The 16112-nt window shown below is 40.5% G+C and overlaps 1 protein-coding gene across 1 annotated transcript in view; it reads left to right on the top strand.

Annotated features, from left to right (window-relative positions):
* vps37d (VPS37D subunit of ESCRT-I) overlaps positions 1 to 16112 on the top strand; it is a 44824-nt gene that overhangs the window by 19227 nt on the left and 9485 nt on the right. The window contains exon 3 of the mRNA XM_020647130.3: positions 6850 to 6932. Coding sequence (XP_020502786.1) covers positions 6850 to 6932 — 83 coding nt within the window. The remainder of the gene's footprint in view (positions 1 to 6849; positions 6933 to 16112) is intronic.

The following is a 16112-nucleotide window of genomic DNA, read 5'->3' on the forward strand; positions in this document are numbered from 1 at the left end:
ACTTATTATTATTATTATTTTTTTATCTTCATGCATCTAGCTCACACAGTAAAAGAGGGCTCTCTGGCCACCAAATTCGGAGCATGTGCGTCCACAGTCCCAGTGCTTTAAAATGTCTATTTAAAGTCTTTAAGGTGTCTATGCCTGACACCTTCCACTCTTAAGTTCCCTTTCACCCACATGATTTAAAATAGCAACACCTTCTGGGTTTATCCTTGCAGCCCATGTTCCCCTAACAGCTATTTTTGTCATTGCATCTGCGTGATTAAAACCACGGCCCTGTGACATGTCAAGTTGTCTCGATGTGGATAACAGTGCACACTCTGACAGTCTCACCTGGGAGGCTTGCGTGGCCTTGAATGTGTCACACTTTGTTTTTGACCTCATAAGTGACAGATGTGGTTGTGTGAGAAAATAAGAGCTTCAAGCTGAAGTTTAAAACATGCCAGCTTCACACCTCTGTAGCTCAGCCAATCCCATCTGTGAGCGGGGAAGAGTCTTGGATGGTATCTTTCAGAACTGATCCAAACAATCATACTTGTACCTCAGCATCCTATCTTTACATGAATCTTATCCTTACCTTCAGTATGTAAGCTGTGTTGGGACACTTTGTTATTATTGTATTTTCTAATCAGAGCAGAAACACAGCTCCATTATGCTCCATTAAAGCTGTTTTCACATATGCACTCCTGAGAGTTTCAGGAGGACTTCCTCTGAAATCCTCCTGATCCGGATGTGCACCTCACAGCAGAAGACCCTGTCAGATGGGAGGGGGGCATGGGATCTTCCGGGGCAAGACATGATACAGAATGACGCAGAAGTGGCGGACCAAGAAACACGGTCCGCAATATGACGCTATAATAAGAATCTTTTACTTTATATCAATGATTTGTGTATTTCTACACTACCCCAAAAGTAACCAAACGTGGAGAAGAACAAACTGGCAAACTGAAAATGTAATGCAGCAGGTTCATTAATAATGATCTACACTGTGCCATTTGGGTATTACAAATTTAGAAACGCTTCAGGTGCACCCAGTAGACCTTCATGCGATCTCCACAGACCACTCTCATCTTTGGAGGCCCCCCCTTTGTTACCAGATAGTAAGCTCACTAAAACCTTGATGTTGTTGCATGAAAACGATTTCTGGAGGACAAACTGACAAAAAGAAAATGTAATGCAGCAGATTAATTACACGGATGGAGTCTATGATCTGTCAGTTATAAATAAATGTCACCACCCTGTACCAGTCGCTCACCCTGAATTCTCCTCATTATATCCTTCTGTGTTCTCACATCAGCTCACTTTGACTTTCTGTGAAAAAATACTGGGACGCTGGAAGGAGAAACTCTGGATAAAGCCAGAATAAAAAACTTGGCTGCTTGTGTTCACACATGCAGCTCACCTCAAGAGTTTCAGACTGGTGAATTACTCCGACTGTGTCTCAGTGTTTACTGCAGGTCTCCCGTAGACCCGGCATGGTCCATTAACATGTAGACATCAACTGTTCTCTGAGAGATTGCTTCTCAGCCCACACAGGAAAACAGAGACTGTCACATCGATCAGTGTTTCTCACAGCACCAGTCCTACACAGATACCATGTAGGTTTACATTCCGATCACTGAGGAGGATGTTAATGCAGACTCTTAACACTGATCAGACTGGACGTCTCGACAGTCGGGGGATTAAAGGGGAAGTGGTGCATGATGGTCCAGCCGGTTGTTTTTGCAGATTTTAATGGTCTTGGAATTGCTGCAAGCCAACAACAAAAAAAAAGACGATCCAGAACTCTCACCAACGTTGGATTTGATTGGGACTGTTTCTTCATTCAGGGAAACATTGTACATGTCGACATTTCAGAGTTATACATGTGTCTTAAAACCTGGGCACCAAAAGAGTTAAATATCGGCCTGGATAGACGCCACCAGGGGAAAAAAAGGAAAATGTTTTCTTCTGTATTTTGGACTTCATGAGCTGACCCGTTTACAACCTGGGCCAAAGTGATTCTCGGTCAGTTAGTCCATCTGTCCGTCCCTCTGTTCCTCTGTCCGCTTCCAGAGAATCATCCAGAATAGTTTGGGTGTCACGATGAGTTTTTCATTTTGAATTCATGCCCCCAAATAAACCGAAATTTCCCCTGATAAGCACTCTGGTCCTCGGCAAAGTATGTTCACTTCTGCATGAAATTAGCTACAGATATCATCGTCCCCAGTGGAAGAAAAGCAGTCAGTAATGTTGTTTCTCCAATTCATAACTTTGTCTTTCTTTTTTGCCATATAATTACCATTTAAGCATCAAGGGACCCATATAGAGGTTTATTACACAACTGTTTTGAATACTTGATTCTTATTGGTCAATTAAGGCATTTTAAGTTGAGCTATTTCTGTATGTCTGCAGCTGTTAGGAAGCCAGCTCTGATCCAGACTTATCTCCCAAGTCAAATTCCTTCTTTCTAAATGTACTTGGCAATAAAAAACGATTCTGGTTGTGATCTCAGAGACGACATCTAATTTAAATCAGTCCATACAAAGACGTAAAAACCAAATGTTCTTACCAGTGTTGAACATGTATCAACTGTTTGATTGAAGAATTCACATTTTCTGTCATATTTGGCATTTTCTTTTTTTAGGGTGTTGCTTATTATCTCTTTGCTGATTCTGTTCTGTACATTTATATGTCTCTAAAGAAAACTCTTTTCCTGCTTCCTTTTAACCGTCGAACGTACCTCCGACTGTGACAGTTAAAAATAAAACTAAATAAAATACAACACCGTCTTTAAATCCTCTTGTGTGAATCCAGCAGACACAGCGGTGACAGGAATTAAAAATAGAAATTGTCAACTTTCTTCATGATGGTGTCGGTTTCTTTTGTCATAGAGAGGCGTCAGAATAACTTAGAGACTGTTTCATATCAGATTAAAATCTACTCATCGTACATCCAGCCCTCCCTTCACTTCTAATGTGATAGATAATGAATGCACAGCAGCTGTGAGATGATCTGAAGGCTCGTCAATTGTAAACACAGGAACTCAAAGTTGAATCCTGTTTGTCTGATTCCCATTATTATCTTGAATGAAGCACTACGCTGACAATCTTATACACACACACACACACACACACACACACACACACACACACACACAGTGTTACCAGCATTGTTTCCTCCCTACAGTAGCAGGAGCGTAACTATCGTGCTCATCAGCTCATGCCTGCTCCCAGACAAAGCGTGTTACTTCATCACAGACACCATTGGCTCTCACTACGCTGCACTGGCCCTGCAGGTCCACTCCCTCATCCCCCGCCTCCCCACCTCCCCAAATGTAGGTCACACACAGCTGCCACAGGAGTGTTTGTTTGCCAGGCTGTCACCTCTCATTACACCCCCATCCCCTCAACATCTGCACCGAGGGGTCATAAACAAGGCCATCCCTGAATGCATGCAAGCTTTTTACTACAGCGGAGAGAACTATAGCCAAAACACTTCAATCTGATATATAGTGATAAATTAATAATGCGGAAGGGAATGGCGTCATACCAATTACTGTCAAAAAAAAAGGGGGTCTGGTGAATGTTAACTGCACAGAAAGATTCCTGTAAAGATCTGGGTGGATGATTTTACTGTGAAACATTCAAAGAGAACATCTTTTCTGCACACTCTGTCCTTTTCCTCTCTTTCTGTCTTGATGAGGATCGGAGATTTCCCTCGGGGGGGCGCAGTGCCATTAGGAGTCATTACCGTGACCTTTATTTGCCCCGTGGTCTCTGCTGAACCCAGACCGACCCGCAGGGGTTGAGCGTGGCTGTCACAGCATCTCTCGTAAGGACACACTTTGCAGTCGGCTCGGTCAGGGCTGTACATAATGATGACCAACCCTTCCAACCCCGGGGGGGGTGAACACATGCCGGGTGTTTTGTGCGTGAGAGTCCCTGTGTTGATACATATTTATGAGACAGGCGGTGACTGTTTCTGCCCCTCTCAGTTAGGCTTCACTTAGACATGACATTGGTGTTACCTTCTCTGTGTCAGCCACGGTCTTTTGGGGTTTTGTCATATATGTGGGCTTCGACTTCATCTGTTTGTTTTGTATACATTTGGGTATATTTGCAGAAAAAGTAGTACGCACAAATATTTGATAATGAAGATAAAATGAAAATAGTTGGGCCGCAGATGGTCTAGCTGTGAGGTCTCACCCCGTGTACAGAGGCTACAGTCCTCCAAGCGGGCGGCCCGGGTTCAAGTCCTGACCTGTGGCTCTCCTACTTGATTCCCTACTCTATCCTGTCCTCTCTAATAAACACATACAAGCCCAAAATGGATGATAACACATTGGCCTTATGAAGCATTTTTTTGAATACTCAAAGACGCCTAACAGAGAACAACAATTAAAACTTCTCCAAGTCTAGCACTTCAAAGGGGCGTGTTATTGTTTATTATTTCTGGGAGGAATCATTGACGACGTTAACCATTGAAACACATTAGAGGAGAGAATATTCTCTTTTAGTTATGGTCACACTAGTGATGCGAGGATACCATCATTGACATGATACCAGTTGAAATACAAATGCTATCAGTACATGTTTATATGCAACCACAACTAAAACAGAAGTCTGAGGCACCAAATATTGGATCATTTCTGTTTTGTAATCACCACAAACTCTGTCGAAACATCCGTGTTTTACAACCTGTAAATCTTACATGGACCATCGGTGCTCTACGTCTCGCTCAGGACTGATTTAAGTTTTTTTTTAAAAAGGACCAAAGATCCGTTGTTGTTGTTTTTTAAAAGCTGCTTTACTTTTCACCTCTATCGATCATTAAAAGAACAGAGATCGTACTGTTTAAACAAGTGATATTGAAAAGTATCAAAGAATTGCTAAATGTTCCCAACCTTAGGTCAAACGAAATCTTACAATTTGTATATCATATCAGTATGTTGAGATTTTACACCAAGCAGGAGTTAGATTTGATCGTGCAGAGTTCAACAATGAAGGGCTCTTTGAGGAAACCTAGGAGTGGATAACCGGCCAAATGAGCATAATGAACTCTGTCCCTCTAATTCCCTCTGTGCCTCAGTGAAGCCACCTAGCCTCCTCGCTCGGAAGATGAAAACCTCTGCATTACTCGTTTTATTAGCAGTGGAGACATGACAGGAAATGAGGAGGATAAAGGAGGAAGAACAACATGAACAAATCTGGTTTATGGTCAGCTCCATAACCCCGAGGCCCCCAAAGCTCCACCATTCATTGGTCTCCTAAAATGTTCTGTGTCAACAAAAACCTGTTCTCGTAACTTAAGTCATGCTCTTATGAAATATCCCAAAATAATTAACAACTGTTGGATGGGATTCATTTCAAAGTTTGAATCCACCAGCCTCCTTTCACGCTGACTTTGGCCTGGATAGAAGATAATTTATTTCATATTTAATGCATAAAAGTCTTAAATTATCAATTCAGAGACTTCATTCCAAACTCTTCAAATATTAAGCTGCTTGAGTTGTGCCAAGACTTACACATTATGTAAATAAGAGTATTTCCCAATATGCAGTTTAGACGTTACAGGAACTTTACAGGGACACACTTTTCTTCTTTACTGACATTTCAAGTGGGCTTTCTTTCATAAATTATATTTAAATTTGAATGAAAGCTGTCAGACACCTGATTTCATGATGATTCATTGAACATCTGTATCACCTGATATCACCCCTATTGGCTGATTTGTCTATTGCCAAATAGCGTGGCATGGACTGATGTCAGAGGTCGATGTGTATCTGACGTGTTGCATCAATTTAATGCTGGCAAGCCTTTATACAATCTTTGGGAAAGATCAGCAACATGATGACAAACAGACAGAAAGAATCACAAAGAAGTGATGAAAAAACGTCTGAATCAGCCATCGGCTAAATTGTTTTAAACATCAGTATCGGTATCAGCCCTGATTTTCACATTCATCTACTGTTTGTGTTTCTTGCCCTGATCAACTTCTTTATAGTGATGTCACATAATGTCAGAAGTTACCTTTTTAGAGTTTAATATTATCGTTAAACAGGTGATAGAAGCAACACTTACAGGACTCAAATTATAACAAACAAGGAGGTTTTTTAAAGAAGATTTGGGAGGAAACCTCTGAGTCAGGAAATAGAAGTACAACTTACTTTAAGACGTTTTATAACTGAACAATAGGCCAAGTGGTGATACTGGTGTGACCCTTTCAAAATAAATAGAGCAGATTCAGTATTCATCGTCGTGCTCTGACAGTTTGCTGACCAGATGCGTCCCGGTGACAAAACAATATCTGTCCAGCCGTCATGTCTCAGCTCCATTTAATGCTGATAAGAGCACGTTTGAATCTTTCTGCAGCTGCTGCCTCCCTTCTTTTGTTAAAGCTCGCTGCATTTTTCATAGTATTGACATTAAGATAAATAATTAATATACGGTGTCTGTGTGCACACATGAACAGTGAGTACTCCGGCATTATTGATGAGGTTCGAATTCAAAGAAAGTTCTCCGTATTTATTTGGTGGTTGGGGTTTTATAGATTTATTGGGTGCTTGGAATCTAGATGGGGCATCTGAGAATCTAATATGAGTGAATGGCAAAAACGAAACGCTCAGTTTGGTGGTCAAAACCAAACCGAGAGCAGCCTCTCAAAATAGCTCAAAGTGGAATATTTACTGCCTCTGTTTCCCCTTTTTTGTAGCCAACAACTGTCCTCCCCATCACCACCATCTCCTCGTCAGCACATACCCTGAAGGCTCTTTGTGATTTGGAAAATAATCCCTATTCTGTGGTTTCTTGGTTACTGGATTTTCTTTCAATGGCTGCATCAGTGATGTTTCTTTTGTCTTTGCAGAAGCTCATGGCCAGAAGCACAGCCTGCAGACGGTGCAGAATCTGCTGCAGGAAGAGGTGGCAAGAGCCGAGGAGCATTCAGAGGTGAGAAGACAAACAGCAACAAAAGCAACAAAAAGGGGGAAAATCTAAAAAATTGAGCCCATTCGTCTCGTTCTCGCTGAAAATCAAACGCTGTCTTGCATCACTTTGGCAGCACGTTCGTGGGGGATTCTTGAAAAGCAGGCTGCAGTCTTTTCTGACAGCCCGCCCACTTCTGTGCAATCTGATCTCCAAAGACATGAGGGATATACATACAGAGAGCAATCTGCCAACATCTGAGTGCAACTAAACCCACATCGAGCATGCCGAGCTCTGCAGACATCCCTCTACATATGTTCTGCCAATCCTGCTTTCACATTTCAATTACTTAGACGTAGAGGTGTTACTCTTAAGATGAAGTGAGTCTGTTGCACTAAAATTAAAATACAGGTTTGTTTGCTAGCTAAATGAAGAAGTTGTTGCAAATGTATTTCTTCTGATTTGCATAGAAAACTGTGGGAAGAGAGTGAGTGAAAGCGTGGGCGAGTTTTAGAAAGATATTAGCATATGTGGGTGACTAAAGGCTGCTGTTCTGCTGCACAGATAAATAAACCAGATCCCGTCGCTGTTATCAATGCTTCACGTAGTCAAGGTGAAAATGCACTTCACTCTTCTAATAGTACATCCAGAGAGAGAGCTTTACATTCATACTGGAGAGGACATGAGCATTAGACATGTTGTATGCAAAAAAACATTTCAGGGCTGCACTCATAAAGACAGACAACAATTAAATATGAATGTGTTCAAATAAAATGCCAAAAATATGACGATAAAGAAGATAAAAAGACACATTTATACTTGTAAATCTACGTTTCTAACCATGTTCTTAATTATTTAATTTTCTCTGTAGATTGAATGAAAATCAGATTCATGCACTTCTAAGACTGAGTGAAATGTCAAAAGTTGAATTGACTTAAACAGGCAGACACAGCAGACCTAAACAAGTCATGTTTGTTTACATATTCTTCCACGTACCTACTCTGGTATCTTGTGCAGGTCTGGTTTTGTTTGTAGAGGCGTGTTATGTCTGCCTCCACCACAATGCAGCGGAGTAACACTGGGTTTTGTTTATTGCACTCATGGTCATGAAAAGTGACCTTTTGAGAAGCCAAGAACAATGTACTGTTAAAAAAGCAGACTCTGGGTAATCCACAAACCTCGCTGTGAACAGATTTGAGCTTTTCACTTGTGGTGAGGCGCAGAATGGAAACGAGAAATGAATCCTCTGCTGGCCTTGATGCGTTCACAGTTATCAGAACATGTTGTGTGTGTGAAAGAGGACTGCAGCATTTCTTCAGTGTAAAAGATGTTTATCTATACTCTCCACCTGAGCTGTGGGTGGAACGTCACTGGCTGCCTTTCTCCTTTGCGCTCTCTCACCCTGGGCATCATGGCCATTTTAAGATTTTGTTTAATCTGTTAATTTATCTCTGCATCTACCAATTACACAATCAGTCCTGTTTTTACCAATTAACATGTTTATTTTCTTTTACTGCTAGTTCAGTGTTTTAACTTATATGAGCTATGGGATACACATGGGATGGATAAATTATCTTCCCTTTCTATGTAAATGTTAAATGGACTTGAGCTTGTATATTTCTTTTCTAGTCTTCTGACTACTCAAAGCACTTTTACACCGCAGGTCACACCTACACATTCACACACTGATGGTAGAGGCTGCTATGTAAAGTAACTAATCCCATTCATATTCATTCATACACCACTGTCAAAGCAGAAGGAGCAACTTGGGGTTAAGTGTCTTGCCCTAGGACGCATCGGATGTAGCTTGAGGAGCTGGGGATTGAACCAACGACCCTCGCCCTTTCTCCTATCTATCTATTAGGACCCGACCAATTTGAGATTTTTAGGGCTGACACCGATATCGATATTGGAGCGAAAAAATCTGATACCGATATCTTTCTTAGATCTTTGTTCAATCAGTAGAGATAGATATAGAGATACTCATTTATTGCATTGATCCATTAAATGCAGTTATCAAAGACTTGTGGAAAAGATTTATAATGAAGACAAGATGGTCACTCGACTGGAAAGTAACTGCTCATGTACGTGCATCACACTATGGAGAGTGATGATGCTTGTTGTAATCCATATAGCGCCCTCTGCTGGTGAAAGAGAACTGCTAGAGTAAAACAATGAAACTCAAATGAAATGCTGTTTGACTGGTGAATAAATCGAGTAATATCGGTGCGTACCTGCTGGCTGATTAATCGCTCGGGCTCATCTATCTGCTCACTCTCTTTATGAAGCTACCCAGACTCATACTGTACACATGCATGTACTGACAAGACGAGTGTGTGCACACGGCTGAGACGGCACACACAGCTGCTGTTAAAAACCCATTTTTCATAATCCTGTCTAAAGAATGATGAACAGGGATCCGCTGACTTTATTCTGTGTGTGCCGTAGAGATCTTCCGTCCAAGATAACGACGTCTCTAAATACTGTCTTGTCTCTGCGTGCTCAGTCAGCTCGTGGTGGATTATCAGTGGATTTTTCACAGTCAGTGTTTGATAACAGGATATCATTGTCCCACTCGTATCAAACAGAATGTTCAACCAGACAGATCCGCTTTCAAGATACTGACCCGTTATATTTTTAGATGCCATTGTTCCTCTGAGTAGATAGAAAATAATTTACATGAAGCAGTAAAACAGAGACACATCGCATAAACATAGACGGACTTTAAGCCAAAAATTACACACACAACTCTCTGGATGATGTCTTATTTATAATCATGCCAGACAAGCTTTGTCTTGTCAGAGCACATAATCATAAGCACTTAAAAGTTATACAATTAACATTCAGTCCTACTTGAAATATTGTCTCTGAGCATTTCTGGTATTTTTTTTCACAATCAAATCTGCAAACAAATGATAGAGCAGTCACGGGGGTGATGTCCGTATCCTGAGCAGAGAGATATACAGGTGCTAAAACTTTGAAAACATCTTGAACTGTAATAATACATGTAACAGTTTTTACTTTTGCAAACACTCATCTCATTCTTCTTCTCAACAATTAAAATAAACTAAAATGTACACATGAGCCCAATTTCAAATACATGTTTTTACAGGAGAAATAAACATCAATCAATTTTTATTTGTATAGCGTCAACTCATAACAAGTGTTATGTCGAGACACTTTACAAAAAGCAGGTAGAATACCTTACTCTTTGTCTTTTAACATTACAAAAGAGCAGGTAAAAACACCTTACTCATTGTTATGTTACAAAAAGCAGGTAAAAGACCTTACTCATTGTTATGTTACAAAAAGCAGGCTGTAAACATGTTAATGACTTTGATCTGATTAGCTCATGTCTTTGTAGGCACACACTGTACATAGGGTGGCTTTAAAAAAAAAAAAAAAAAAACTTATCCATTTTGAGTTTAAAAAGACCTAAGAGTTATTTATGAAAAGGGGGCGTTGCTGATCTGACCGATAGGCAGGTGTGTTGTAGCTGTTTGTCAGGAGGCTTAAGGCCCGCCTCAGCTCCAGCTCTTTGCCTGTTACTAAGTTGACCCAAAATAAGTTTGAGACAGAATTTCTAATATGGCGAACACCATCAATTGGCTTCAAAAAGTCCTCTTCAGAAACCACTGGTTGACATCACTGGGACTAACGCTACAGTTAATGGTGTATGCATCATTTCTTGTGAATCTGTTGTGGAAGGAGCATGGCTGAATGTATCACTGACAAAGTAAACCAGCTTAAAGAGAGTTGGATGGCAGCTGTTCTTATACGATGCATAATGTTATTGTTATGATTGTTGGAGCATGTGGTGCAAGACACTTTACTACCATGCGAGTGCACACGAGCTCACACGACAAAGTGTTATCTCAGCATATCTAACCTAAACTGGTGAGTCTGGAGAGGCATTTAATATCTATTACAGAATAAATGCCTAAATTTGGCCATGATACGTCAAATTCTGCCCGAGGCTTAGAACCTAATACAGCTCAAAAACACATCGGCTGGTGCCAGTATTTGTCAGGTTTGATGATAATCGCTTGACCATCCAAACAGTCGTTTGCATCCTTTCACATGACCCCGCAGGCTCAGCTGTCAATCAAACCTCAACAAGCCTTTAAAACCTAAAGGAGCATTTCTGATGTTTTCAGAAGAACTATTTTATTATGATAAATATTAGAAATATTCACAATCAATTTCAAATCACCACTTCAAATACTTCTAAACGGACTGCCTTTGAATCTCCGCTGCCAAATGGATGAGATATGGACTCTAATCATCAAGCACATGAACGCTGCTGTATCTGTGGCTTGGCTTATTCCTGATATCCACTGTGTGTTAAAAATAGACTGTTGGGAGATCTGTGTTAGATTAAAACAGTCGGGGGAGAGTTTGACCATAAGAGTCTTAAAATTAGTCATAGAAAAAACTTCTATCAATAGAAAGTCTAATCATTTAATCCAAGTTGTCACAATACCAGAATTTTTAAACTTTGATACGCTACTAGTACAAATCAAACCACATACCAGTTTTGATTCCATGGCAACAAAAACAGAAGTCCTAGACACCAAACACTTAGTCATTTCTTGGTTTTATTCAACAAAAGTTGCAAGCAAACTCCTCCACACTGTTTATAATGCACAAAAACATGGACAACATCGAAACATTACCAATATATGAGTTCAATGTAGACAGCTCTCTCTCTCTCTCTCTCTCTCTCTCTCTCTCTCTCTCTCTGGGGTGAAAATGTAAATGTTTTTTTTTAAAAGCTTCAGGACTTTACAAAGGACTTTGGTGCAACTGTGGCTCAGTCGGTAGAGTCAGTCCTCTCTCAACTGGAAGGTCGAGTGTTCGATCCCCAGCTTCTGCAGCTACATGTCTGATGTGTCCTTGGGTAAGACACTAAATTGCTCCCACTGCTTCATCGGTGGTGTATGAATGTGTGTGAATGGGACTAGATGGACTCTTTACAAATCAGCCTCTAGCATCAGTGTGTGAATGTGTAGGTGTAAAACCGCTCTGAGTAGTCAGAAGACTAGAAAAGAAATATACAAACTCAAGTCCATTTACTATTTACGATACCCATAATTAAAGATCCAGATTGTTTGGTTTTAAAACACATGTTTACAAAAAGTACCAATGTATCGAACATTTGGAAAACCTTAATCCATAGATATCATATGAGTGACTTTTCTTTTGAAACTCTGAAAGTCGTCTTGGATTTAATCATGATGTATTATTCACACCTCAAACCCACACTGCTGCTCCGGGCTCACATTGATCCTCACAGCACCCTCCCCCCCCCCCCCGTTGACACCAGCTCCACTCCGATCAATACCAGTGTGACTCAGTCATTAAAGTGTCTGTCCACTGATTGAGCAGCCTCACTGAGCCAACACTGAGCAAACACGTCAGGACATTTGTTACTGAGTCGAATTCATCAACACTTGTTCATTACAGATATTGTACTTTTAGAAGTTTAAAATAACCTCAGGTTTAATAACTGCATATTGAAGATTGACATATGAGCTAATTCATGCTGCCACATAGTTTTGATTTACTGATGAAAGAAACCTTAAATTTGCACTCTCTCCGTGTGTGGGTCGATGCCTCAGAACTCTTCTAGTCGAGCTAAAATCTTACAAACATTTTCTCTCCTCTGATCGCCCCGGTTTGAGATGAAACCCCTCAGAGGGCCACTGCTTCAATTAGCAACCAGCTATGTGTTTTTTCTTACAGTTCTACATTCAACAGAGCAGTTTCCAAAACATCTTTGTTCAGACTTCTCATGTGTTCACAGCAGTGACATCGTGACCATGAAAATGTGGTAAAGCGTATCTTTCCTTTTGTGTTTGAGGAAAAAGAAAACCTCCTCCGTTGAAGACTCCAGCCAACAGCTTCTTCCTTTGTCACACACATTTAAACCCTCTTCCTTTATTAGGGAGATTCCTCATCAGGTACCGACATGAAAATAGACATCTGATGGTGTCACAGGAAACAAATCTCAAACGTATTGTTGTCCTGAGTGCTCGTATAGATCGCTCACAGGCGGGTTCGCTGAGGTTTTTAATGACTCCTCTCTCTTTAAACTGAGTGTGTTTGGTGCTAAACTGAGAGCCCACACAGCAGACTTGTTTGGGGTTTAGACTTGACTTCACAGCTCCAGCTCCTCAAAGGATCTTGCTCATTATATGTTAAAGCTGTCGGACTGCAGCCAAGTGGTCTGGACTGATGTTGTTAAGGAGTGCGCTGGTTGCCAAAGTGATGTATTCTCCTGTGGTGGTCTTTATCCTTTCTAGAAACCTTTCAACCTTTTTTATGGTTTTATAATGGAGGATCTTCCTGCAGAAATCCTGCTACATTTATTTTCTTGATCCAAACCAAGACAGTTTATTTTTTCCATTTTATTTTGTGTCACATATCAAGTTGCAGTAGTCCGTTGTTATGATACAAGAAGACCATTTTCACACCGCTGTCGGTCACCACTCGTATTATAGGAAGACTACCAATGGAGAATAATGTCTGATAAGAAGAAAATGGCGCTGGCGTTGTCAGCTCTTGGTCTTTTAGTGGAAAAAAGAAAAGAAGAGGTGGAGGAGACAAATAAGGAGAAACCGCACTAATGGGTGAAAGCATGGAGACTACAGAGACATGCTCAAGGGGCTTTACTGAACCTGAGAGGAGAGCTGGAGAGAAATGAAACCTCCCAACAGCCAATCAGAGAGATTCATCTCACCGACGCGATTCAATGTTGAATCACCCAAAAAAGGTTAAAAAATTGGCTGAGTGAAACTTGTAACACCAATGTTTTCATCATCAATGAAAGTAGATTATTTTTGGGATTTGTGTTTTTCTTAAATATCAGAATATTACACCCCCCCCCCCCCCCCCCCCAAAAAAAAAAACACTTTACATTTTGAAATGTCTTCCTCTTCCCAAAACCCCAACTTTTATCGTTTTAATCTCATCAAGGAGAAATAAATACGGCAAAGACTCTCATTAGAACACAAGAACAAATGACATCAAGCTCAAAATGGGACTTTAATGATGAAGCCGTTATCAAAATATTTGTCGTTCAGTTTCCGTCTCTTGACTGGCTGATAATCGTTTGCCATTTCTTCTCATCCTCAGAAATAAATATTGATCAAGTGAATATTGACAAAAGCAGATTTAGAAAAATGTGCTGAATCACCTCAGTGAGCTTCTTCTTCAGTTAATAATGTTTGTATTATTCCAACACAGAAATATTTAATTTGAACTCAAGACCAGGAGAAATGAAGTGTTTGAAAATGAACACTTAAATGCAGATTACTGTTTGCACACTCAGGATCAAAATGAAAAGAGCTTCACATGTAACAGCTGTTGTGTGTTGGCAGTAAGGCCAATTTAATTCTCTGCGGCCTGAGGTTATTTAACGGCGTCCGCGCCAGATGGAGACGCTCTCCGGTCACAGTGGGGGGAAGACTCGGAGGGAGGAGACGTAATAAACCAGAAACTCCACCAATCACGTGACAGAAACGACCAGCAACAAGCCACTGTTGGAGGAAGGGAGAAGGGCTGTGTGAGATTTAACATTCGCTGGTTAATTTAGCGTCCTGTCCTTTCATGCCACCACACCAATTATTTCCATGTCTGAGGCCTCGTTATATTTGCATTTTTTGGTTCATATTAATATCCCTCTCGACTTTCACATCCTTGACTCTGTGGTTTTTCTTCTTTCTTTGAATCTGTACTGGCTCTACTTTATGACTGTGCTGCTTTGTCTGGCCTTTTGTTTGGGTTTAAGTTGTCGTCTGAGTTTCCTGTTCTTGCTTTCTTTGTAAATGCACCTTGTAAACTCTTGTTTTTAAAAGGTGCTGAATATTGAAGTCTTTATTTTCAGGCCACATTTTGTTTACTTTTGTTAAAAACCATTGTTAGAAACGTCTGATCCAACCTTCACAACAGGGTCCTAAGACTCTTCTCCTCTGTCGCCCCCTGGTGGTGGAATGAACTTCCAAACTCCATGTGATCTGCAGAGTCCCTCTGCACCTTTAAGAAAAAGCTAAAGACCCAGCTCTTTCATGAATACCTACTAACTTAATGATGATGGTCTCCATATTATTGATGATGATGATGGTAATGACGATGGTTTTTGTTTGATAACGACGACTTATAAGATGGTTTCTATACTGATTAGAGCTCTCAAGAACTGCCCTCAATGTTGTGCTTTTCTTTGTTGCTACTTCCTGTCAGCACCTGTGTGTCCAATCAGACTCAAAGCTGATCGTTTGCTCTTACTGACATTGTTCCCTTTTTTCTAGATCCTTGCTTGTGTTGTTCTTACTCTCTGATGTACGTCGCTTTGGATAAAAGCGTCTGCTCAGTGAATTGTAGTAGATACTGGAGAAGTAACGATTAACTCAACTCACTAAATGATTCCTGTCCTATACTGCAATCATAACAAACCTTTTAGATACCAGGTCTTTAAAAACAATATCTCTGTTATTTAATAAGTGATGGTATTTGATGGTAACAACTGCAAATCTTCAGTCTGAGAGAGAGAGAGAAATGTCAAATTGTTCAAAGACATTTCCAACGTTTAGCTATAGTTGTGCAATTTAGACAGTGTGCAAAAGCTGACATGTATTTATTATTCATTAAAAATAAGGATTTACCCAATATTGGGTGCATAGGACGATATTGTTCTATTTCAATTTGTACTGTTTCAATGTTCAAATTTTGTTTGTATTTTGAAAACCCCCGTGTGAACAATAAGAATGCAATTAAAAGGCCAATTTGTGAATACTCTCTTGTTTTCTAGTCCCTGTCCTGTAAAGCTAAACTAAAGCAGGATTGGCTTTTAAAAACTCCCTTTGGTTTATGCAGCCGTTTCTTCATAATTGTAACTTCTGTCACGGACCAGCCGAGGCTCAAACTCGGCTTTCACATCCTGGGAACACATACAGAGGCAGATCGCACACCTTTCAACGTCTGCCAAATGTAACGGTTTCAGCACATGGCCCATTGTAAGCTCAGTAAAGTGAAGCTCCAGTGAAATATCACAACCCCAAATCTATGCCAGAGTTCATGGGTAAACATCCCCGAGCGTATTAAATCCTCTTCATACTTAAGAGGCGTTTGTTTTGGAGGACTCCCCGCGCTGGGACCTCCCTTTGTGTGTCGTCCTGTCTGCTGATGTCGGTTTATTTGTCTACC

The sequence above is a fragment of the Labrus bergylta genome, chromosome 14 (genome assembly GCF_963930695.1).
Source record: "Labrus bergylta chromosome 14, fLabBer1.1, whole genome shotgun sequence".
Classification (NCBI taxonomy): Eukaryota; Metazoa; Chordata; class Actinopteri; order Labriformes; family Labridae; genus Labrus; species Labrus bergylta.